Raw genomic sequence first — 22375 nt, forward strand, 5'->3', positions numbered from 1 at the left:
CTGCTCCTGTTATCTGCATATGCAGCCGCCGCACATACCATCATTGCGGGTCGCGACATCCCCATCCTGCCCCGATGTTCTACCGATCGGCAGCACGCTAAGAAATCTCACGCGACTCTCGACGGAGGCTGAAGGTCCCCTAGGACGAGACGAATCGAATACCCCGAGCTTCATACACCTGGCAGAACACAATGACGATCAAGGCACTGAAGACAGTGTCACAGGGCCAGGTTGGTTCTCATGCGCGACATTCGTACCAGGAATCACCCCACTGACGTTTCCCAGAACGGCCTCGGCGCCTTCATCTTGCAGTGCAAGAAGCTCGAATTCCACTTTTGCGATTGGGCCGGAAGCTCCAAGGGCATGAAGTATGTTGAGGAGACCCCTCGGTCTCGCGATCCAAACACCAATTTGCTAACCACAAATCCAGCGGCTTCATCAAGTCTCAGCTCCCCAAATTCGCCGCCGCGCACCCCCAGATCGAGATCTCCGTCTCCCCGCGACCTGCGAAACATCCTACCATCGTCGGCCACTACATCAACGGCAACTCGCGATCCCTTCTCGTCAAGAACATGCAGCCGATGGACATTCTCAGGGCCGCCGAGTCCATGCGAGACACCAATGGCGAAAAGCTGCGGAGAGCCAACAAGCCCGTCACCAGTATCAATCCCAGCGTCAGAGGCATCTGGAGTCCTTATCACGGCAACGGCGAGGCGGTGTAGAGCTGCAGAGAGAGCTGCTACCAGAGGAATGAGCAAAAGGAAAAGCTGTAACTTGTACGCATAGGAAGAGCGGGATCATTGGATTGGCATCACCGGAGTGCGGCGTCTCTGTTGATGCTTGTACACTAGCACGCCAAATAGGGGGGCGATATACCCCTTGAGAGAATTCAACCACGAACAACCATGACGTCGAGATTTTCTTGTGTGAGAGCGCATCGGTCAAAGCAGTGGTGGGGTATAAGTACTGGTTTTTTTTGGTTTTTTTTGGCTATCATATCCAGGCTAGGAAGAGTGCTAGGTTTGCTCAATCTTTCATGCCGTCATCTCCAAGATATTCCCCCTCCATCGAGGCGTCAAAACGCTTACTGCTTGCTGTTGATGATCTCGACGACTAGATAAAAAGTCAGCTTTTCACTCTCTGCATCAAAAAGGGGGGGAAGGCACAACGTACAGGCAGGCTTCAGGCTCGCGCCGCCAACGAGGAAACCGTCAATGTCGGCCTCCTTGGCGAGGTCCTTGCAGTTCTTCTCGCTGACGCTGCCGCCGTACAGGATGCGGGTCTCGTCGGCGACCTTGTCGCTGACCTCCTTCTTGAGCCAGGCGCGGATGGCGGCGTGGACCTCCTGGGCCTGCTCGGTGGTGGCAACCTTGCCGGTGCCAATGGCCCAGATGGGCTCGTAGGCAATGACAACCTTGGACCAGTCGGAGATCTTGGCCTTGAGGGCGGCAAGCTGCTTGCTGACGACGTCGACGGTGGTGCCGGCCTCGCGCTCTTCGAGGCTCTCGCCGCAGCACCAGATGACGCTGACGCCCTCCTCGGTGGCGTACTTCGTCTTGGAGGCAACGACCTCGTCGGACTCGCGGAGGATGGTGCGGCGCTCCGAGTGGCCGAGGATGGTCCACTTGATGTCGATGTCCTTGAGCTGGGCGACGCTGATCTCACCAGTGAAGGCGCCGTTGGGCTTGTCAAAGACGTTCTGGGCGGCGACCTCGAGGCCCTCGCGGAGCTCGGAGCGGACGAGGGGCAGGTAGAGCGCGGGCGGGGCGATGACGACCTCGGTGTTGGCGTCGAGCTTGGCCTCGTTGAGGTTCTTGACGATCTCCTTGATGGACGACGTGGTGCCGTTCCTGGAGCGCGCAGGGATCCCGCCATTAGTTCCTTGCTTCCCGCATCGGCAGATGGTTATCCTTTCCAGGGTTGAGCCCCGCACTTACATCTTGAAGTTGCCGCCAACGAAGAACTTGCGAGCCATGGTGGGCAATTGGTACGTTTGCTGATTTGTGGGAAAGGATGCGACTTGCTCGAGGCAGAACTGATGCTGGACTTTTGAGACAAAAGTGTAAATAACGCAGGCTGGTAGAGCGAAAGGAGAGATCAAAATGGAGAAAAGCCTCAGCGGAAAGGTAGGATGGTTGAGGGTCAGCTCATGCTTTCCGCACACGCTGCAGCTATGGCGGGGCACTCGCTGTTACAGCCTACCTCAGGGCAATGTCGGGAGGAGTCGAGGTGGAGGGGTAAATCGGGCTGGGTCTGGCACCGGCTGCCACCCGGCTGCCACCAACCAACCCACCCATTTAGCTCCTTGAGCTCCGATATTGTCCTGGGTGCCATTGGCCTTTCCCGGTGGGCCGGTCCTTGCCCGGTAAAGGCCCTGACTGATCGAATCTCGTCAACATCGTCTTCCATCGACCAACACCGTCTCGCCTCGTGACTCGGATCCAGGTCCCGAAGTTTCCTCGAATGGTCTAGTAGATCAGCCATGTCCGGTGCGCCCTTCAGCGTCCTGATCATGTCGGTGCGGGATGCGACCTCGAACAGGAACGGCTAGGTTTGTTCAAAGAATATTGTGTTTGATAGGCAATGACTGTCGGACATGTGGGTTGTAATTAAGTCTTGTGCTGGTCTTTCTGAAATGTTTCAAATTGCAACATCAAGACTGGTTCCAAGGTCATGAATAAACCTGCTGCGCCTGTGTCAATTGACTTAGCTACCTGTGCCTATCTTTCCGTTACCTAACAATTATCCCCATCCCCCTCAACCCAGATAAGAGCCAGGCCCGAGGTATAAGTCCCACGATGTGAGTCAAGCATCTTTGTTTCCTCTCGTCTCTCAAGCATCTCTTACCAACTATCGTCATGGCGCTCCTATCACCAGCTCTACTGCTGTCTGCTGGCGGCGCACTGTTGCTTGTCTATCTCGCCCAGCGCCTCACGTCCCATCTCCGAAAGATCCCCGGTCCCTGGTATACCGTCTTCACCGGTCTCGTCCTGAAGTGGCACGCTTTTCAGGCGAGCCGGACCAAGTATATTCATCAACTACACCAGAAATACGGCCCGGTAGTGCGGGTATCACCTGACGAGGTGTCATATACATCGTACGACGCTGTCAAGGAGATATATGGCTCCGGTGGCAGCGGGTATGATAAGACTGAATTCTACGATCTTTTCAGGGTGTATGGCCGAAGGACCATGTTCACGACACTGAAGAGGGAAGATGTAAGTGCTTGAGATTTCGGAACATCTGAATCATGTCCTCCTAACACTACTCAGCATGCCAAACGAAAGAGGATCATTGCGGATCGGTACGCCAACAGCAACGTTGTCAAGCCGGCGCCATTGTCGGGCATCCAGGAGAGGTCTCGGAGGTTCCTTGATCGCTGTCTTTCATCGGGCCCTGGAGGTCATGACATCTTTGTATGAAAGGCAGTGCCCTAGTTTCGTGTCACTCGTGGTAACTGACGGCTGTAGATGTCCCTGCACGCATATGCATGCGATTGTGTCACCCACCATCTGTTCAACCCGTACGGCACAAACTGCCTGCAGGACAAGCACGATGAAGAAATGATGCACCAGGTGGCATCCGACGACAGCCTGCAGAGTACGTCCGCCGGACATGACAGTTCGTTGAGTGGGGAGATAACCAATCATCGTAGACCGCCTCATTGAGCATTACAATCCGACGTTGCACAAGCTCGCGGCGCGCGTGCTGTACTTCTTCGTCAAACCTCGTGAGACACCGTTGGCAGACAACTACGTGATGGAGTCGAGCAAACGCTCCGATCCGTCTCCCTTCACGCTGCTCAGCCGATTGCACGAAAAGGCGGCAGCGAGCGGCGGCACCCTAGACCAGGCGGACATGGCAGGAGAGTGTCTCGATCACATGGCGGCCGGCATCGACACAACGGGCGATGGCCTTTGTTTCCTAATGTGGCAGCTGTCGCAGCCATCGTCGATGCACTGCCAGGAGAAGCTGCAGCAGGAGCTGCGCAACAACCCAGATGTCGACTTCGACAAGCTGCCCTACCTGGATGCCGTGATCCAGGAAGGCTTGCGATGCTTCCCTCCCATCCCCATGTCGCTTCCCCGACGAGTGCCGCAGGGCGGAAAGGTCGTGGACGGCTACTTCGTGCCCGGAGGCACCATCGTCAGCTGCCAAGCGTACTCTGTGCACACAATCAACAGCCAGGTATTCCCTGAGCCGGAGAAATTCGATCCCGAGCGATGGACTGCCGCAGAGGGTGACGTGGAGCGAAAACGACTCATGTTTGCGTTTGCCAACGGTGGCCGAGGCTGTGTCGGGAAACAGTACGTGTCTCGAGGCAACAGAGGACAGAGTCTTTCCACTGACATGCATATAGCCTGGCCCTTGCTGAGATGAAGATTCTGCTCAAGGATGTTTACTCGCGCTACACGACGCTGCCGGATCCCTCCATGACGGCCGAGTCAATGGAGATGTCGGACCAGCTTGTTTCTTCGCGACCCGTGGGGCAGAAGTGTCTTCTTCGGTTTGTACCCATTTCGGAGGAGTAGAAAGGCGAAGCAAGTGCAAGGCTGTACGGTGGGGATGGTGATGGGGCAGCAGATGAGTAATTGCCAATGCCGAATGCGCCCAGAAGTCAGTCGGCTATCACGACTGACTTGTCTTTGTTAAAGGCTTCTGGCTGCTGCAGGGACTTGTCATCCTGGGCAATTTCGGTGGTGGGAGAAACGGCAGGGTTGACACTGAGATGGGCAATACCAATGCCAATTCCATCCAGATCAGAGCGCCTGCCAACCAGCAGAGCAAGGCTGGCACGTGGGCTACCTGCCTATAAAGCCAGGCGCTATATGCACCCTGCCACATTCGCGGGGAAACCTTGAAGGTTGCACGGGGCATGTCGCCTTCGTCAATTAGCTTCGCTTCATCGATGAAGGGGATCGACCAGGTACCTGTCGTCTGCCTCACTCTACATGGTGAATGACACTGTACTGTAAATTCCACTGTCGGTAGTATTGCATCTCATTCATTCCAAAGAGGAAAGCCTCAAAAAAGCGATGCTAAAAGAAGCAATGACACGCTTGGTGAGCATGCTACATGGACCACGGATCCTTGCCTGATGTCTTGTATAGAAGGTCTAGGCTCAGGCTCCAAGATCTGGTGCCTAGGTAGTCTGGACATACTTGTACGGTGCAACTTCCCACTGCTGGGGTTTGCCTGAGGGACTCCTCTCGCACCGTGTCTTCGCTGCCTGGCTCCCAGCAACCTGAGACTGTGGACCACTGTCAGGCCTCCCAAAGAGGCAGGCAGGCATGGATGGTGCATCCACACGGGTTATGTAAGCTGCCTCAGGCCAGCGTCGCGTCTCCAGGTTCCAGGTCGGGCTTTCCACTTCTCTTGAGGCTCCTCTTTTCTCTGCTGCTGGCTCTCCCCACCACACTCAAAACTCTTCGCTCACAATCCTCCCACTTTAAACCCCCTCCCTTGTGCCCTGCTGCCAACCTAACCCAACGACAACTTCAAAAGCCTGCATTGCGCGCAAAAAACATCTCGATCCACCGCTCCAGCACTCTGCTGCCCCCATCTTACCCCCCCAAACAGCACACAGCTTCTGTCTACACCCACCGGCTCTCAGCCCACGATCGCCACCATTCACTCCCAACACCACCAGACCACCGACCCTTTTCCTGGTACACAGAGCACAAAGCTGTTTATGTATCAGCACGACCAAACCGCCGTCATCAGACACTTTCTCCCCACCAAGCTGCATCCGTTTCGTATAGAACGGAAGCCCAGTAGCCCCAACATCAGTACCTCTGTCGGTTGAACCATCATACCAAGCAACGAGTTCATGTTGTCCTACAAGCAAAGACGATCCAGTCACAGCATACCCCATGTCCATTATACGATCTCTTGAGCACTAAAGCCACTTTCCTGCTCCTCCTTAAAACCCCGACACGCTTCGGCCCATAACCAACAACGATCAATACTCGTCTTCCATGTTCTTAGGAAGATCCAGCGCCAGCACCAACAGCTTCGCCTCCCAGCATCAAGACTCGAACCTCTAGACAACGCCCCACGCCGCCTACGCAGCTATCCCCTTCACTCTCCTAACGAGCCGCTTTATACCACAATACTCGTCGTCCCGACCGTACAATATCCACTACCGCAATCATGGCTCTCGTCAACGTTCGTCGCGATGTCGCCGACCAGTTCTACCGCTACAAGATGGAGCGTCTCCAGACCAAGATTGAGGGCAAGGGCAATGGCATCAAGACCGTCATTGTCAACCTGACCAGTGTCGCCCAGTCTCTGGCACGCCCCGGCGCCTACCTCATCAAGTACTTTGGTTTCGAGCTCGGTGCCCAGACCAACATTGACCCCGCCGACGATCGTTGGATCATCAACGGTGCCCACGATGGCCCCAAGCTGCAGGATCACCTTGACGGCTTCATCAGCAAGTTCGTGCTTTGCAAGAAGTGCAAGAACCCTGAGACGGACGTCATCATCAAGGATGACCACATTATTCTTGACTGCAAGGCCTGCGGTCAGCGTACTGACGTCGACATCCGCCTCAAGCTCAGCGGTTTCATCCTCAAGAACCAGCCGAAGAAGGGCAAGAAGGACAAGGCCGAGCGCAAGGCCGCTCGCCGCGCCAAGCAGCAGGCCCAGGCCAACGGTGGCAAGGAGAACGGCGCCAACGGCCACGGCAGTGGCAGCGGTGGCGAGGGTTCCGAGAACGGCTCCAACGACAATGACGATATTGATGCTGGCAGCGACGACGAGTTTGAGAGGCTGAAGAACGAGGCTCAGGATGCCGAGCAGGAGGTCGAGGTTAAGGACCACGAGTGGGCCGTCGACATGAGCGAGGAGGCCGTCAAGGCCCGTCAGGCTCAGCTTCCCGGCGAGTTCAAGCAGAAGCTCAACATCGGTGATGACGAAGATGAGGATGGCGAGGGCGGTGGCAACACCGTCTACGATCAGCTCGGCGCCTGGATCATCGAACAGACTGAGGAGAAGGGTAGTGTGGACAAGGTTGACTCGATCGAGATCTTTGTCAAGGCCAAGGAGCTTGGCATCGAGGGCAAGCACCGCGCCGTCCTGGTTCTGGTCCAGACCATCTTTGACGAGAACGTTCTCGCGCAGATCACCAAGCGTGCTCCCATGCTGAAGCAGGTTCGTACCGTCCGCTGAGTACCCTTAACAAGACACAACGCTAACATTGCGTCTAGTTTGTCACCTCTGAGCGTCACGAGAAGGCCCTCCTTGGTGGTACGGAGCGTCTTATCGGCTCTCTCATTGGCGAGCATCCCGATATTCTCGAGAAGGTCGTCAAGATTCTGCAGCTTTACTACAACCACGACCTCCTCAGCGAGGATGTCGCCGTCAAATGGGGTAGCAAGGCCAGCAAGAAGTACGTCGACCTCGCCACCTCCAAGAAGGTCCGCAAGGCCGCCGAGCCCTTCCTCACTTGGCTCCAGGAGGCTTCCGAGGAGGAGGACTCGGACGACGAGTAGATGTACGACTGTATATCTCTCGGCCTTTGAGAATCTTCGCCTTGATGCCTGGTTCCAGACCACTCAAGGATTTTGGCCTCAGCGTTGTAGCTGCGACTCCGCTCAGTTTTATGTGGAAGGGATTGGAACGGCGTAGCTTAGATTGACAATATACGCTTCTACAATCTCATCACTTCTATCATTGCTTCTCTGCAAGTTTGCTTTTGAATGCTTGTAAGGTTTGATGCTGCCATAAAGTGTACCCCTGGTTTCTCACATGGGCCACCAGGTTGGCATGACCTTGCTCACGGAGACGTGACGCGCAATAGAAGAATATCATGCGCCGCTGAGATACATGGCATGCCCACCAGCAGCCTTCTGAAACTTTTTCTCCGTGCCACTCGCCGTACGTCCATGACCATCCTCGAATGCCTCCCCGCGATGTGATACCGTCACCATATGGTGATTTTGTTGCCTCCCAAGTTGCGCGTCTAAAAATGCCAAGTAACGCCGTGACAGAGCTGTAAAAACGCAATGCAGTTCAAAAACCCTCAATAGAAGTGTGGGTACTGTACGAGAATAAGACGATGGCAAAAGAAAACTAATCACCACCTGATGGCACGTCGCGCCTGGTATCGCCCTTGACGACTCGCAGTCAACTACCACTGCGTGTCCGGGACGGCTTGCGCCGCCGTGGTATCGCCCCAAGGGAAGCCACCATTCTGCTCCTTATTGGGCGTTGAATCCCAAGCTCCCGGCATCTTGCTCGAAGGGTCGTCACCACCAGTGTTGCCCTTGCTCCAGTCGTCTGTCGGGCCCCAGACGTGGCCAGAATCAGCGGCATCTCCAGGTGCACCAATTGGGCCGGCATTGTTAGTCCAATCTTCGGCAGCCGCAGTCAATTTCTGCGATTTGCTGGACTTCTTCGAACCCCCAGAACCACCCGACTTGTTCGAATTGCCGCTGCTGCAGCCGACGTTATTGCTCGAATCACACCAGTCGTCAGCCTGCGGTTTCGCCGCGCTGCGATTCGACGTCTTTGAGCCTTTGGAGTTGTTGGAACTAGTAGCCCAGTGCTTGTTGGTGTTATTGTCCCAGTTGGGGTTCCAATCAGCTTCATTTTCGTTGCTGTGACCATTGCTGGTGGCAGCCCACTCTCCCCCATTCGCGCCAGCCCGGGATGAATCGTTGTTCGCAGTCCATGTGGCTCTGTTGGATCCGTTCTGGCTTTCATTACGCATATCACTATTTCCATCGGTCTGCTTCCAATTAGGTCTGCCCTGGCCGTTCCTGTCAGCAAAGGCTTTCATGTGTGTAGGGCCCCAAGATAGGTCCTGATGCTTTGCCCTCGAGCGGTCGTTGCTGTTATTGCTGCCGTTTGTACTTCCTTGCCGAGCCTCATCGCGATTATACATGGCAGGGCCCATGTTATTTTGTAGGCTCCCGTCCCAGTAGTCCTTGGTGCCAGGGGGAATGCCGCTCTTGGACTTCCCCGGGCCTTTGCCCAGATTTGCATACCTCTCCCGGCCCTCCTTGGTCCATGGATCAGGTCGAGCCGCATACGAGTACATGTTAATGTTTATAGGAAGTGAAGGAGATACCTGAAAGCTATTAGGACACTTCGATAAGATGGAAACACTTCTGTTAGAGACTCACCTGCTTAGCGCTAACCGGCGGTCCAGTTTTGGTGTCCCAAGCTCTGTCCTTGTCCCCAGCTGTCATCGAGGGGATGCCGCCATTCAGCGCACCGGACATGAAGGGCGGCGACATTTGCTTTATGGGCCCATGAGACCCCCTCCTACCCGCAAACATATCCTGGACCCAAGGAGTTGGGGCAGGAGCCGCTCCGACACCGTCAGGGCCGAAAGGGGGCTGTGGGTCGCCAGGCCGTGAGCTAAGTGAGAAAGAGTTCCAAGGGGCTTGACCACTGAATTGCATGTCTCCTGGGTTAGAGGGTTGGTGAAACCCTTGTTGCCAGGGGTTGCTCGCAGGATGCGGCATACCGGCTGGCAAGTTCGCTCTCGTGAGGTCTCTCCGCGGGTATAACATGCCGTGTGGATTGCCATAAGCAGGACCATGATAGACACGCACAATGCCATGCTCGCCGCTATGGTAGGCATTCGGTCGAGGATCTTCGGCTCCCTCAATCGTGTGTTCGACCTGCAGGACCTCGGCGCGAATTGGCATGATAAGGTTGGGTAGTCGTGGATGCGGCTGGGGAAAGCCTTCGGGCCTTAGCTTTTCTAAGCTTGAAGCCAAGGATGAAGGCCCGTTCTTCTTTCTCTCCTTGGCCTTTCGATCTTTCTTGCTCATCGGTCCGACATTGTTATCCTTAGCCACAGCCTTGTCCTTCTTGTCCTTGGGCTTGGGGTCCTTGTCAGACTTTTCACCCTTCTTCCTGATCTTTTTCTTCTGGGACTCATCTTCGCAGTCAGAGTTCTCATCGCTTGCTTCGTCTTCCCTACCCACTCTTCTTTTCGAATGTTTATTCTTTCTGTTGGTTTGCCTTTTATCGTGCTTTTTCTTGTCGGATTTCGCGTTCTCCGAGTCGGACGAGTCGTCAGCAACGGCAGAACTGGACTTGTCCTTCTTCCCGTTCTTTATTTTCTTATTATTCAACGTCTCTTCATCGGAGCTAGATGAGTCGTCTCCTTTGACCAACTTGGCTTTTCTTTCGGTCTTCCTGTTCTTGGCTAAGGTGGTATCAGTATCCGCAGTATTCTCTGCCAGAAACGTCAGGATGTAGCAGGTTGCTTAGAAACAGCTCACCTGAAGCCTCGTCGGCTGACTTATCACCAGACGTCTTCTTAGAAGATTTGGACGAGTCAGAGCTCTTAACAGAATCCCCAGTCGTCTTACTCTTAGATCTGGATCCTTCAGCATCGGAGGCTTCCGAGTCGGATCCCTTCCTGATGACGGACTTGGCGGGCCCCTTCTCGAATCGGACCTTCTTCACCATCGTATCGGTCTTTTTGGCGCCACTAGAACGCGGGTACGTGATCTTGAGCGTGTCTTCCTCAGACTCGTCGTCGGTGGAAATTTCAACCCGGAAGCGCTCCTGTCTGCCGCGGCTCGCTTGCTTCTGTCGACGACGCTGCTGCTGAGCGTGTATCTCCTCAACGGTGAAGCCCAGGGCCCACTCGCAAAGAGTAGGCGTTCTCTGTTTCTTGACCATGGTCAGAGTATTTCAGCAGCCTGGTGTAGATGGATAAAGATGCTGTAGATTTAGGGTCCCCGACTTTGTCGCTGCCACTGTCGAATGGTAAGCCGTGAATCCTAAATTGAATGTATCAGCCAAGCGCGAGGATCCCACAGAGAATCTCAGAGAGATGCGCCGAGTGTATTCCTAGCGGGTTCGGCCACGTTTTTCATACTTTACCTGAACTAATGTGATGCAACGCTTCTCATGGTTTTGTCGGCACGTTGAAGGTGCAATCCACAGCTTCAGTGTCGGGCTGGTGTTGCGGAAGAGTAAGAAATCCGAATGCCAGGGCGTTTGGATAGCTGTACACAGATGGCGTCTCATTCGAGAATCTAAGAAAGCAGGCACGCAATTCTGGCATCGAGTGCAGGAAGGAGCAGGTTTGTCCGCCCGCGAGCTGCCACTAGCTCGCGTAAAGGTCAGGCAGCTGCATTGGAAAACACGCGCCAATACTGAATACAATTGAGAAAAGAGAATGACGAAAAGGGACAAGGCCTCCCAATTGAATATAACCGCTGCGCTCAAATGACCAAGACCTCCGATTATGTCTCTAGTTTCTCGTTCACAGCTTTGCCCTTTCTGCCAGCTCCTGTTCATGCCACTGCTTGTTGATGCGCCCATTCTGCCAGTACCTGAACAACCCGACGAGGATCGCCAGGGGCGGCGCCCCGAGAAGCAGTAAGTTCCACCACCCGGGTGACTTGGCCTTGATTCCCTTGATGGCTTCGCCGATCTGCTTCTCCAGCTCCTCCCTTGACCCGTCATTCCAGAGTACCAGCCCCTTCCCCTCGCCCCTCGCCTCGCACCGCCTCGCCTTCTCCCGGACGTCACCCTGGCTGATGACTCTGTTCCTCGCGTCCTCCTCGCTCAGATGCGCGTCTCGCGCCCTCAGTCGCGCCATCTGCACCTCCGGGTCGCGCACTGCCACGACAGTGACGATGCCGCACATGCGGTCCATTCCCGCCTCGAAGAGCAGCGGCACGTCGAGCACGACGGCCCAGTTCCCGCGCAGGTAGCAGCGCAGAATGGCGCGGTACATGGCCCATCGCACGGCGGGGTGGACGATTCCGTTGAGCACGGCGCGGTCGGCGCGCCGCTCAGGGGTGTCGCCGAAGACGCGGCGGCCGAGGGCTGGTCGATTAAGGGGACGGCCCTTGCCGTCTGGTCCACGCGCCGGCATGGTCTCTGAGGCTGGGACGAGAAGATCTGATGTCGAAGAGGCAAAGTGCGAAACGATGGCGGCGTAGCCGCTCGTGCCAGGCTCGACGACCTCACGAGCGAGGAGGTCGGCATCGATGATAGGGATAGAGTAAGGGGGTTGGGAGAGAATTGAGGACACGGTCGATTTGCCCGTGGCGATGGAGCCCGTAAGGCCAATGAAGAGCATCCTGGCTGTTGGACGTTGGGACTCGGTAATTGTGAAGGGTTGGATGATTTGGCTGTGGTCTGCGACTTTGGGCAGAGAATCTTGTAACAGAAGCTACCTTGACGGATCAAGAATTCCCACTCTGATGATAAGTACCTCAATCAAAAAGATAAGATGAAGTAAGGATGGTGGTCTGATCGATGGCGTTGATGATCGGATCTGGTGGGGTCCAACTTACCGAGGTCTAGCGTTCCACCCCGCCAAACCTTGAGCCTCAAACGAAACCTCATTTCAACGTCACCGTCACAAGCTTCGTCACCAACGAGCATTTCGGTACACAAAACGTTCTCACGGGATATCTTCGTGAATTTTCTGTCAATCTCGTTCTGGCCTGCATCCTTGAATCATCATTCATTCGCATCGAGCATGTTCCAAACCCTACCCAGAACCCATTCACCTTCCCGACTGGCGACTGAACGCTGATCTGCAAGTCGAGGATGGAGCTGTGGCCCTCTGGCATCTGCTCTGAGGTGTCAGTCAAGTCTTATTATCAAGTATGGCTGACAAGCAAACGAACATGTCTGTGGTTGGAATCACGCCGAAGAACTGTGCAGTGCGCCTCCAGCGCACGAGGAAACCAAAGCGAAAGCAAAACCTGATCCCTGTTTCAATACCGTGTCAGCGTAGAACACAGTTGCAAAAGATGAACTCTGAAAGTACCATTGTGGACAAGAATACCCTAGGGTGTAAAGCCAAGCCTTGCATCAGCAACAGATGCCTAGCCCAACTGGAGCAGTGTGAGCAAACGGCTGGAATTGAAGAAACAAACACGTACTTACCTTATGCTATGCAGAATCGGTTCCTAGTTCGGAAGACGGACGGCATAGAAATAGCCGCCCTCAGAGACGTACCAGCGGCAATCGCCGAGGTTGTCAATAGTATACCGGTTGCGCTGGGTCCAGTTACCATCCACCTCACGGACCGGGTAGTAGCGCGAGGGGTCGTCATCGGCAGGTTTAAAGTCCTGGGGCTCATAGAGGCCGTTGGCGTAAGCGAACTGGGCGTTCTCCAGAGCCACCTCGCCAGATGTACGACCGACGCCAGAAACGTCGGGAGGAAGATGAAGAGGGTTGTTACCTGCGACCAGCATGCTAGGAGGAGGGGCACCAGGGGGGCCGCCACCGCCACCAACAACGCCGCCAAAGCCCATGGCTGCGTGAGGAGGACCCATCACCATGCCGTTACCCATGACGGGGTAGCCAGCCATGCCGGGCTGAACCATGGGAGCATTCATGACCATGTGCTGGGGGACCATGCCGGGGTTGTGGGGCATGCCAGGCTGGAAGGGGACGACCATGGGGGGATGAAGGCCCATCTGGGTTCCAATATAGGTAACGTTACCGGGCTGCTGCTGTAAAGAAGGCATGTCAGAAAAAGGCCATATCGGACCAAGACAAAATTGAAGACCAGGCATGGAGCTGATTTCTCTCAACCACTTGGCAGGAACATCAAACTCTACATGGGACGACTTGCATAGTAATGATAGTAGGCGGGGCTGTTGTTGGGAAGGATGGGACGGTCGACCAGATATCCAGCAGGCGGGAAAACAGTGCGGGGAACAAAGAAAGAAGGATCGTTACAGACATTCTGACCATGGACAAAGTAGGCCCCGTTGTCAAACCGAGGGCGGTAGACATGGGTCATTGGTCCGTAGGTCGTGTCAGGAACGGGGGGCTGGTAGCTGGGGCCAGCAGGGCGAGGACCGCCGAACTGGTAATCGGCCATGGCTGGGTCGGGGATGATGTGGCCGGGGTTGGTGTTGAGCGGAATCTGATCGATGGTCGGAAGCTGGTTGCTGCCGGGGTTCTTGAGGTTGGCAGAGAAGTTGATATAGCCAGCAGGGCCAACTGAGCGGCCAGGGTTGGTCGAGAAGTGTGTTCCGTAGCTGACGCCGTGCGTAGGGTTGGCGCCGATGATGGGAGCAGGACGGTAAGTTTTGTTGGTGTTGTTGTTTCGGTTGCCGACGCGGTCACAGTCGCTTTTATGCTTTTCGTCGGGCTTCTCGCTTCCAGACGAGGAAGGAGCGTCTCCTTCACGCTCCTTCTCCTTCTCCTTCTGCTTCTGCTTCTGCTTCTGCTTGCCGTTGCTCAGAGAACCAGAGCCAGAAGCACGGGCCTCATCTTCCTCGTCCGAAAAATGAACCTGGTGATAGGCTCCCTCCTTCTTCTTGGAAGGCTCGGTAGTTTTGGTCATGGCGGAAGGTGTGCGCGTTGTAGTCATCCGGCCTTCAGTGTCCAATCTGGTGTGGTGGTGCGAGGCTTCTTGGTATTGAGGTGCGTGACAAGAAGGCAACGTCACGTGGTGGTGTTGGAAGCAAAACAGTCTCGACAAGGGACTGTCTGAAATTCTTTTGTTTCTTTTGGGTTATCTCGTGGAGACCCTGCTGCTGGAACCAAGATAAAGGCGGCTTCAAGATCGGAGCCTGTCGAGCTACCTCGACGTCGCCCCGGAACGCCCCGACAAAGTACCAGTTTGTGCCCGCAAAGCAGATGCCACATTCACAACTAGAGAGAAGGTCCTGACGCCTAAGCCAGCACAGCCCGCAGCAGCTGTCACACTGGCGACAGTACTCAAAGACTCCGCTCAAAGGCGAGGAGAGCAGCCAGTGAAGTCAACTGATGCTGATGCTGATGCTGATGAGATGCAAAAACAAAAGCTGCCTTTCTCCTACAATCCACCAACAGAGCTTGCCGAAAATATACCCTAGGTAGAATCTAGGTAGGCCAGACCCACGAGTCAAAGCCTTCCAGCATCCCCTCATTGTTCAAACGTTGCCGCGGATATTCACTTGAACCCGTCATACAGCAGAGGGCACAGACTCGATCGAGCAAGAGACTCTAAGGGGCACTCGTGTGACACAAAAGAGACAGACACATTCACCTACACGTTTGAGCACGTAACGGCCATTCTCTGGCACGTATCGCCATTGCCGTGGGGGTGCCTCTTCCTCGTACGCGATGTCGGTGAACTTGAAGCACATGTTGGTTGCTCTGTTGCTGTGCAGGCCTTTGGCAGGTCCAAATCGATAAATCTAATCAGACGTTATCACTGTGTTTTTCGGAAAGTGCACAAAAATGTTGAGAGGGGATGATTTCAAGGAGGAAGGGTAGGTGCTCGAGGTAGGGCAAGTTCGCTCGTGCGGGGGCCTGCGCTGTGTGTGGCTGAGGAGACTGAATCATAGATATGGGAGGGGAGCTGCCCTATGGCGAGGCATCAGGCCAATATTCTTCCCGGTTTGCCATACCCTTTGCCATTTATCGAGATTAGCTTGGTACTTGATATTCTACGCCCAGCTCTGAGTATTGCAAACCCCCCAGGACTCATCTGGTGGTGAGTATGGTAAGCCTTTACGCCACTCATTCTACAATTCTAGGCCATGCAGGAGAAGATCTTGGGCTTAAGGGGTGATGGAGATTCCATCCTTGCCAAGAACTGATTCATATGATACAGTTGTTCCGTATGCACAGCTGCTCATTTATTCGGCACCGCCCATCGTGAGTCGCAATGGCTTTGGCATGGCTCCCCTAAACCCTGAGTTCAGTTTGTTCATTCAACGGTCTTCTCACGTCCTTGCTCCCAAAATCGAGCAGTGCGCGGCATATCAGGGTGCGCGGCATATCAGGAATGAAGGGGAAGCATTCACTCGTTCCGGTATCACATTTCCTCGGCCAAGGCCAGATTTCTCCCAACACAGTTGTGTCTTGAGCAATTTTCTGTTAGAGGCTGTGAGCTCGATGGCCTCCTGCTGTGTCTGTTCGGTAACGTGTTTGGTGAGGTGATTCATCGTCCCCAGCCGAACCCTGAGATCTCTGCGGAAAGCATGCTCGGGCTGTCGGGCTGGTGATGTTTCAATAACGTATTTGTGTAAGGATTAATTTGAGTAGAGATGCTTGATTGTGGGGAAGCTTTCGGGTGTGCATGATGTCGGTACCCTCAATGGCTCTGTGAACCTAGGACTCGGAGGTAGGCATGGCGATTTCGCTTTGAAGTCTCCAGCGTGCGGCCATCTAGGTCTAGAAACTGTTAGCAACCGAACAGCACTGCGAGGGTGATGAGCTGTGCCTTCTCGGGGATCCCACCTTTTTTTCTGAAATGCCTCGACCTTTGCCCTCCGGATCAAAACTGCGACTATCAGAGGAAGGCCGTGCAGGAACCTGCCCTCGCTAGGAAAGATATATTAATAGTAGTCGTTCCACTCATACAAACATCTGATTTCAGTCCCGCGTCGAAGAGATTGTCAAATTTCCAGCTGAACACATCCATGTGAATGCGCGCAACATAGACTCTGTCTGATAATACATGCCAGAGTCCGCTTCTCAACAAGTCGGTACGAGTACGGCTCCTTGGCATTGGGGTTCCAGAGGACAAAGGTCGGGTTGTAAAAGGTCCCCAGATGCCCAGTATGGCGCATGAGGTTGCCAAAGTTGAAGCCATCGTAGCGCTCATGTGTGGCACGGAGATAGTGAAGACAAGTGACAAGGGCGTCGAACTGGTCGTGAACTGCTCCAGTAGTGCGAAGGGTGTCTCGGGGCTTGCGGTGGTGGGGTTCGATTTTGCCGTCAACTGTGGTACTGAGGGAGAGACTGGAAAAATTAATACCGTAGAGACTGCGAGTGAAGACCTGGCCATAGTGAATAAGATGCCATCCAAAATATGGACCGTTGATTGCGGGATGTGGATTCAAGCTCGTTAAGCTCGTCTCAGACCAGGTGCACCTCCTGGTCGATGCTCATCTGCAACGGCAGATGGCAGTCACAAGCGCTACCGTGCTGTCTTTCAACAAGAGAATCTATTTCCATGTGAGCAAGCACCACAACCCATCAAGCTTTCCAAAAAATGCACTTGTCACGAGACACACTCACTTCAGTTGGGGTAACAAAAGTCTGTCATTTCGACCGTCCTGCCTCGCACGGCAGGATCCGAACGCCTGTTACCGTCCGATGCGTTCTTCTAGCGCTCTTCCGCCTTCTACCATAGTATACAAATGTCACAGGCACACATGGCCCCTTGTGCCCAAAGAGGAGAGAGATCCGTTCCGTCGCAATGCTCCGTGAAGTGAACTGGCCCCCTCCACACCGTGCCGCAGAGGAAAGCTCCCAATCGTTTCCCCGCGGCTTTCACTTTTTTACTTCGGTCTGCCGCTACTCAAACATGCACGGCGTGCCTCGGCTCAGGCTCGCTCCAACTCCGCTCGGCGGGTCTCGAAACAAGAAAGACCTCGTGCCACAGATCTCAAGGTCTATTATCAGAAGGTAAAGGAGAAAATTGGGATGTAAGGCGTTTGCGTCGTTGTTATTACAGAGTGGCGTGCTCGTGCTCGCGCTCGTTGACCTCGGGGATCGTGAAGAAGGTCCTGCGGGTGACCTGCACGACTGTTAGCATTCTATGCTCTGACTAGAAAGAGAAGGAGGGGGGGGGGGGGGACAAGCACGTACAGCCCAGGCACCGGCAACACCGGCAACGATACCTCCAGAGATGAGCATGGGGCGGAGCCCCCGGGTGCTCTTGAAGAGCATGCCGCTCAACGCGCCAGCGGCAATGGTGTTGGCGGCGTCGTGCTTCCCCCTGAAGTACCCGATGGCGCCGTTGAAGCAGTTGTAGGTGATGGCGACAACGCCGGCGGAGTTGCCGAGGAAGGGACCACGGCGGGTGACGGCGTTGAGGACGGAGTTCAGGCGCAGCTTGGGCGGCTGGTTGACGGACCGCCTCAAACCCTCCTGCAGGCCCCAAGCACCTCCGAGGCCGAGGGCGGTGAGATATGTGACGCCGGCGCCGTAGCAGAGATCATCTGTGAAGCCGCGCGAAGGAAGGACGGACTGGCCGCCTGGGACATCGGAGAGGGCGGCGTCTTCGAGGGAGAGGTATTCGAGAGTGTCCTTGTTGAGACCGGAAAGAGGGTGTAGTTGAGAGGGGTCGGAGAAGCTGGAGCTCTGGAGAAAGGCCTCGACGCCTTGTCCTTGGGATGGGTCGAAGGCCGTGGACTCGAGGGTCGATCTGGGCTGCGAGGGGGGTTGCGCCGGGGCGGACGTAGCGACCGCGTCCTTCTGCGAGGACTTTTGTCCGCTAAAAGTGTTCCAGAGAGACGACATGGCTGTGAGAGATGTAGGTGTGATGACGGTGGGTGTACTTTCTTGTCGTGCTGCCGCGGAGGTTGATGTGGTGTTGAGCCCGAGGGGATTCAGGAGGCCAGTAGCGCGGCTGTAGTCGGAGCCGATGATGATGATTTGGGAGGTGTCGAAAAAAATTGGCCGCCGTCTGGGCCAAGTTCGGGCTCGCCGCCCCAGCGCGACATGGCCCTTGCGCAGAGGAAGAGCGGCATCGGCTATTCGCCGGTAAATACTGGGCGTGGATGAGTCAGCCGTTCGAAATCTTGTGGTGCTTCCTGCGCCTGCTTCTAGGGTAGTGGTGGGTCAAAGCCATGCACGTTCGTGGTTGCTCTGCTTGTTGTGCTTCATTCAACTCTGACCTGACCACGATCATCGCATAGATATGGACTCGTGCGTAGCGTTCATCCATAGCTCCATCTTCAAGCCCATTGGAGGTGCTCAGTGGCCCGCCATCGTCGAGGATGAGGACGAGGACAAGGTGGCACGGTCATACTCGATGAATCCTATGGGGCCATGCCCAGTCTGCGCCGACCCATTCAATGCTGCGGGCAGGAGATGCTGGAGATGTCAGACCCGCCTGACAGCAAGCCGGAAATCTGTCGATCAACAGACAGGGCTCGCTAGACTAGTCGACCACGCTTTTCACGATGGAGATGGAGGGGCGGTACCAACCGACCGTAAAGGTCATTCAGGGAGACGAGACAAGCGACAGACCGATGCAGGTACACAGTCCTGGCAACCTACCGACGGCTGATTGATTGCGACGCCCGGTTGGCTGCGCCTCGAGCAAATTTAACTATGTAAAAAGCGCGCATCGACCAATCACACCCAGACGATAAGATCAACCTCGCGAATAGGAACCGACATGAAATTCTCTGATGACCTGGACAGCACGAACTAGAGGTTCGAGCTTACGATGTATGGACTCTGGGGCCGCTCTGGAGAACCCAGCACCGTGGGGTTTGTCGGGAAACAGACACCGAATCGTGAGCGACGCATTTGCGATCGACTTGAAGCAGGTCATAGGAACGTTGGCGCTGGGGCTGGCATGGAGGGCCGCGACACCACTGCGGCGAAGTGAAAAGCTAGAATGTGACATTCGTGCAACACCAGCCACTGCGCACCTTAAAAAGCAAGCCGATCTCACTTTCAGGGGAAACACAAACGCGCGTGCCGGCATCGGCCTGCAGGTTCCGAGACGAAGCTGAGGGGTCAATCCTCTCGGAATAGATACCACGAGAGAGGAAGAGAGAAAAATACCTCCAGGGCCGCGAAGCCGCAGACTGCTATACAAGTACAGGCGCAGATACAAACAGGGCGGAGGAAAATACCCTGATGCGCCAGTCTCCATTGGCTCCTGACCAGGCCGACGTTGGCGCCATCCACGATGGAGAGAAGCATGGGACACCTGGGAGGGGGGGCATGATACCTGGGGAAATCATGCCAGGCCGTGCTCCCAAGCCAGAGGAATTCCATAATGTGCCTCTGCCACCTGGGTCCGACTCGCAGGCACGATGCCATCACTCGAATGGTCTGCAGTATTCCATCCTCTGGACGTGCGGGGACGCGCGAAACTCGAGTCTTCTCGCCGCAGACGGAGGCTATCGCCAAAAACTGATGCCACGATGCTGACCTCGGCCGCAGGTGACCAGGCGAGCTGGCTGGCAGGTGAGAGAAAGATGTGGTGGGGGTACACCGGAGCACACTGACAACCTGCATGGCAATCCCACCCCCCCTGAAGTGGTATTCGGGGTCCTTATCTCGAACTCAAGACTGGCTGGGCTTTTAGGTTGGCAAGGAATCCAGGTTGCCAGTCTCGACACCCCTTCACCCACCCCACCTCCCTCTTCCCCAGGACACAGAGCATACGAGCACAGAGGTTCTCGTAGATAAACCGCCCTAGCCCCTCAGCTCTCCCTTCTCCCGACGATCTGCTTGTTTTACTTTTCTGTCCTTCTGGCTCAGAGATAGATTTTTGCTCCTTTCCTCCTTCACAATTGTCCCCCGCTAACAACGCGACAATCCGCAAAAATGGTGAGACCTGTTCCCCCTTCACCCCACCGTCTGCTCGCCGCGCTCTGGCGCTCCACATCTCCGGGGCCGGACCGGCGGTGTCCCACAATTTCCTACCGGAATCACGCACACGATACTAACATGTTGTCGCAGGCGACTTCCTCCTCCAACATTTCCAGGACCGACACTGTGAGCTCACAATCAAGGCCGGCGCATGGTTTCCGGGCATGCTGACGCAACATGACAGTTGTCGAAGTACCTGAAGCTCGACCAGAAGGGCAGCATCATGGCCGAGTACATCTGGATCGATGCCGCTGGCGAGACTCGTTCCAAGTCCCGCGTAAGCAAATCTACAAGATCCCACGTCAGCCGCAGGGTGGCCCGACGTTTCAACTGCTAACATATGTCTCGCGACATAGACGCTGAAGGAGCAGGAGTACACGCCTGATGACCTTCCCACCTGGAACTTCGACGGTTCCTCCACCGAGCAGGCTCCCGGTGACAACTCTGACGTCTACCTCAAGCCCGTTGCCGTCTTTCCCGATCCTTTCCGTGGCACTCCTAACATCCTCGTCCTCGCCGAGTGCTGGGATGCTGATGGCTCGCCGAACAAGTACAACTACCGCTACGAGTGCGCCAAGACCATGCAGGCTCACACTGCGCTCGAGCCGTGGTTCGGCCTCGAGCAGGAGTACACCCTGCTCGACCTCAGCAACCGTCCTTTTGGGTGAGACAGCACCTTGTAGCCAACGACAGTGTGTAACGTAAGCTGACCCCTCCCGCCAGCTGGCCCTCGAACGGTTTCCCCGCCCCCCAAGGCCCCTACTACTGTGGTGTCGGCGCCGGTAAGGTCGTTCAGCGCGACATTGTTGAGGCGCACTACAAGGCCTGCCTGTACTCCGGTGTCAAGATCTCTGGCACCAACGCCGAAGTCATGCCTGCCCAGTGGGAGTTCCAGGTCGGCCCCTGTGTCGGTATCGAGAGTGAGTTGTCCCGCCGCCTGCCATTGCCACATCTCCGACGTGTGTGCTAACATGTACCAGTGGGTGACCACCTCTGGCTCGCCCGTTTCCTCCTTGCGCGCATCTCTGAGGAGTTTGGTGCCAAGGTGTCCCTGCACCCTAAGCCCATTCCTGGTGACTGGAACGGCGCCGGTCTGCACACCAACTTCTCCACCAAGGATATGAGGGTAGAGGTAAGCTCACATCGCTTTACCGCTCTGGAGAATGCGGCTAACAAGACCAGGGTGGCATGAAGTACATCGAGGACGCGATCAAGAAGCTTGAGGGCCGCCACAAGGAGCACATTGCCGTCTACGGTGAGGACAACGACCAGCGTCTGACGGGCCGCCACGAGACGGGCGCCATCGATCAGTTTAGCTGGGGTGTCGCCAACCGCGGCGCTTCCATTCGCATCCCCCGCGAGGTCGGCGCCAAGGGCTACGGATACTTCGAGGACCGCCGCCCCGCCAGCAACTCTGACCCTTACAGGATCACCCACATTATGATGGAGACATGCTTCGGCGCTTCGGACTAAAGAAAGGAAGAAAAAAAAAAGGCAGATACCCTCTTTCGCTACTACTCTGGTGTTGAGCTGGCACGGAAATTCCGGGCCAGCTGCGCGTGGGTTAGATGTGGGTGCACGGTAGCTTATTCCCCCAAATGAGAAATGGTGTTATGATCAATGACAAGATGATGCCATTGGCTGATGACACAAGCTGAATGATTATTATTTTTGGCATATACGACCAAGCGGAACGCTTCCTCTCGCATTAAGAATGACCATCTCGAGCTTGGGCTCTCCTCAGCTCGCCACATTATCGAGCATGGTGTCAAGTTTGCGTACGTGACACATGAGGCAAACCGCCCATCATTTTCAATGGCCGTGTCATTACTGGCCGAGGGTTCTCATCTTGCGGCCAGACCCGAATGTACAGTTCCGCTGCCTAGACAGCCATTTCTCCCTATTGGGTTGGGCCAACGTATGAAGAGGAAACCGTCGAGTGTAAAACCGCGAACTGGGGGAAACGACATCTCCACACTAAGATGAACCAAGCGGCATGTTCACATTCGGCATTTTCCCGCGCACGGTGGTACAGGTCGAAACTGACAAAGTTTGCAGAGTTGATGCCGGATTCTGTTTGCGCACGTTC

General features: G+C 55.4%; 10 protein-coding genes across 10 annotated transcripts; 4 read left to right on the forward strand and 6 right to left on the reverse strand.

Moving 5' to 3' along the window:
- Nucleotides 1-191: 191 nt before the first annotated feature.
- MRPL43 (39S ribosomal protein L43, mitochondrial) lies at nucleotides 192-722 on the forward strand (the record flags this gene model as incomplete). Its single annotated transcript, XM_028635869.1, has 3 exons — nucleotides 192-230; nucleotides 286-368; nucleotides 431-722. 3 exons carry the CDS (start codon nucleotides 192-194, stop codon nucleotides 720-722), a joined length of 414 nt encoding a protein of 137 aa, XP_028491751.1.
- A 362-nt stretch (nucleotides 723-1084) lies between these two features.
- TPI1 (triosephosphate isomerase) lies at nucleotides 1085-1975 on the reverse strand (the record flags this gene model as incomplete). The annotated part of the gene is made up of 3 exons (XM_028635870.1): nucleotides 1085-1113; nucleotides 1174-1850; nucleotides 1938-1975. The coding sequence occupies 3 exons, from the start codon at nucleotides 1973-1975 to the stop codon at nucleotides 1085-1087; spliced, it is 744 nt and encodes a 247-aa protein (XP_028491752.1).
- An 883-nt stretch (nucleotides 1976-2858) lies between these two features.
- On the forward strand, nucleotides 2859-4532 carry D7B24_001648 (uncharacterized protein; the record flags this gene model as incomplete). The annotated part of the gene is made up of 5 exons (XM_028635871.1): nucleotides 2859-3218; nucleotides 3273-3416; nucleotides 3471-3600; nucleotides 3656-4307; nucleotides 4361-4532. 5 exons carry the CDS (start codon nucleotides 2859-2861, stop codon nucleotides 4530-4532), a joined length of 1458 nt encoding a protein of 485 aa, XP_028491753.1.
- Nucleotides 4533-6153: 1621 nt separating this feature from the next.
- On the forward strand, nucleotides 6154-7496 carry D7B24_001649 (uncharacterized protein; the record flags this gene model as incomplete). Its single annotated transcript, XM_028635872.1, has 2 exons — nucleotides 6154-7155; nucleotides 7212-7496. The coding sequence occupies 2 exons, from the start codon at nucleotides 6154-6156 to the stop codon at nucleotides 7494-7496; spliced, it is 1287 nt and encodes a 428-aa protein (XP_028491754.1).
- Nucleotides 7497-8134: 638 nt separating this feature from the next.
- D7B24_001650 (uncharacterized protein) lies at nucleotides 8135-10650 on the reverse strand (the record flags this gene model as incomplete). Its single annotated transcript, XM_028635873.1, has 4 exons — nucleotides 8135-9076; nucleotides 9132-9290; nucleotides 9567-10168; nucleotides 10245-10650. 4 exons carry the CDS (start codon nucleotides 10648-10650, stop codon nucleotides 8135-8137), a joined length of 2109 nt encoding a protein of 702 aa, XP_028491755.1.
- Nucleotides 10651-11239: 589 nt separating this feature from the next.
- On the reverse strand, nucleotides 11240-12064 carry D7B24_001651 (uncharacterized protein; the record flags this gene model as incomplete). Its single annotated transcript, XM_028635874.1, has 1 exon — nucleotides 11240-12064. The coding sequence occupies one exon, from the start codon at nucleotides 12062-12064 to the stop codon at nucleotides 11240-11242; it is 825 nt and encodes a 274-aa protein (XP_028491756.1).
- An 819-nt stretch (nucleotides 12065-12883) lies between these two features.
- Nucleotides 12884-13418, reverse strand: D7B24_001652 (uncharacterized protein; the record flags this gene model as incomplete). The annotated part of the gene is made up of 2 exons (XM_028635875.1): nucleotides 12884-12905; nucleotides 12955-13418. The coding sequence occupies 2 exons, from the start codon at nucleotides 13416-13418 to the stop codon at nucleotides 12884-12886; spliced, it is 486 nt and encodes a 161-aa protein (XP_028491757.1).
- Nucleotides 13419-13558: 140 nt separating this feature from the next.
- Nucleotides 13559-14296, reverse strand: D7B24_001653 (uncharacterized protein; the record flags this gene model as incomplete). Its single annotated transcript, XM_028635876.1, has 1 exon — nucleotides 13559-14296. The coding sequence occupies one exon, from the start codon at nucleotides 14294-14296 to the stop codon at nucleotides 13559-13561; it is 738 nt and encodes a 245-aa protein (XP_028491758.1).
- A 3102-nt stretch (nucleotides 14297-17398) lies between these two features.
- TIM23 (Mitochondrial import inner membrane translocase subunit tim23) lies at nucleotides 17399-18192 on the reverse strand (the record flags this gene model as incomplete). Its single annotated transcript, XM_028635877.1, has 2 exons — nucleotides 17399-17467; nucleotides 17539-18192. 2 exons carry the CDS (start codon nucleotides 18190-18192, stop codon nucleotides 17399-17401), a joined length of 723 nt encoding a protein of 240 aa, XP_028491759.1.
- A 2172-nt stretch (nucleotides 18193-20364) lies between these two features.
- On the forward strand, nucleotides 20365-21759 carry GLN1 (glutamate--ammonia ligase; the record flags this gene model as incomplete). Its single annotated transcript, XM_028635878.1, has 6 exons — nucleotides 20365-20412; nucleotides 20471-20563; nucleotides 20643-20950; nucleotides 21010-21206; nucleotides 21267-21418; nucleotides 21469-21759. 6 exons carry the CDS (start codon nucleotides 20365-20367, stop codon nucleotides 21757-21759), a joined length of 1089 nt encoding a protein of 362 aa, XP_028491760.1.
- Between the last annotated feature and the right edge of the window lie 616 nt (nucleotides 21760-22375).

This window comes from Verticillium nonalfalfae, assembly GCF_003724135.2.
Source record: "Verticillium nonalfalfae strain VnAa140/NRRL 66861 chromosome Unknown scaffold_134, whole genome shotgun sequence".
Classification (NCBI taxonomy): domain Eukaryota; kingdom Fungi; phylum Ascomycota; class Sordariomycetes; order Glomerellales; family Plectosphaerellaceae; genus Verticillium; species Verticillium nonalfalfae.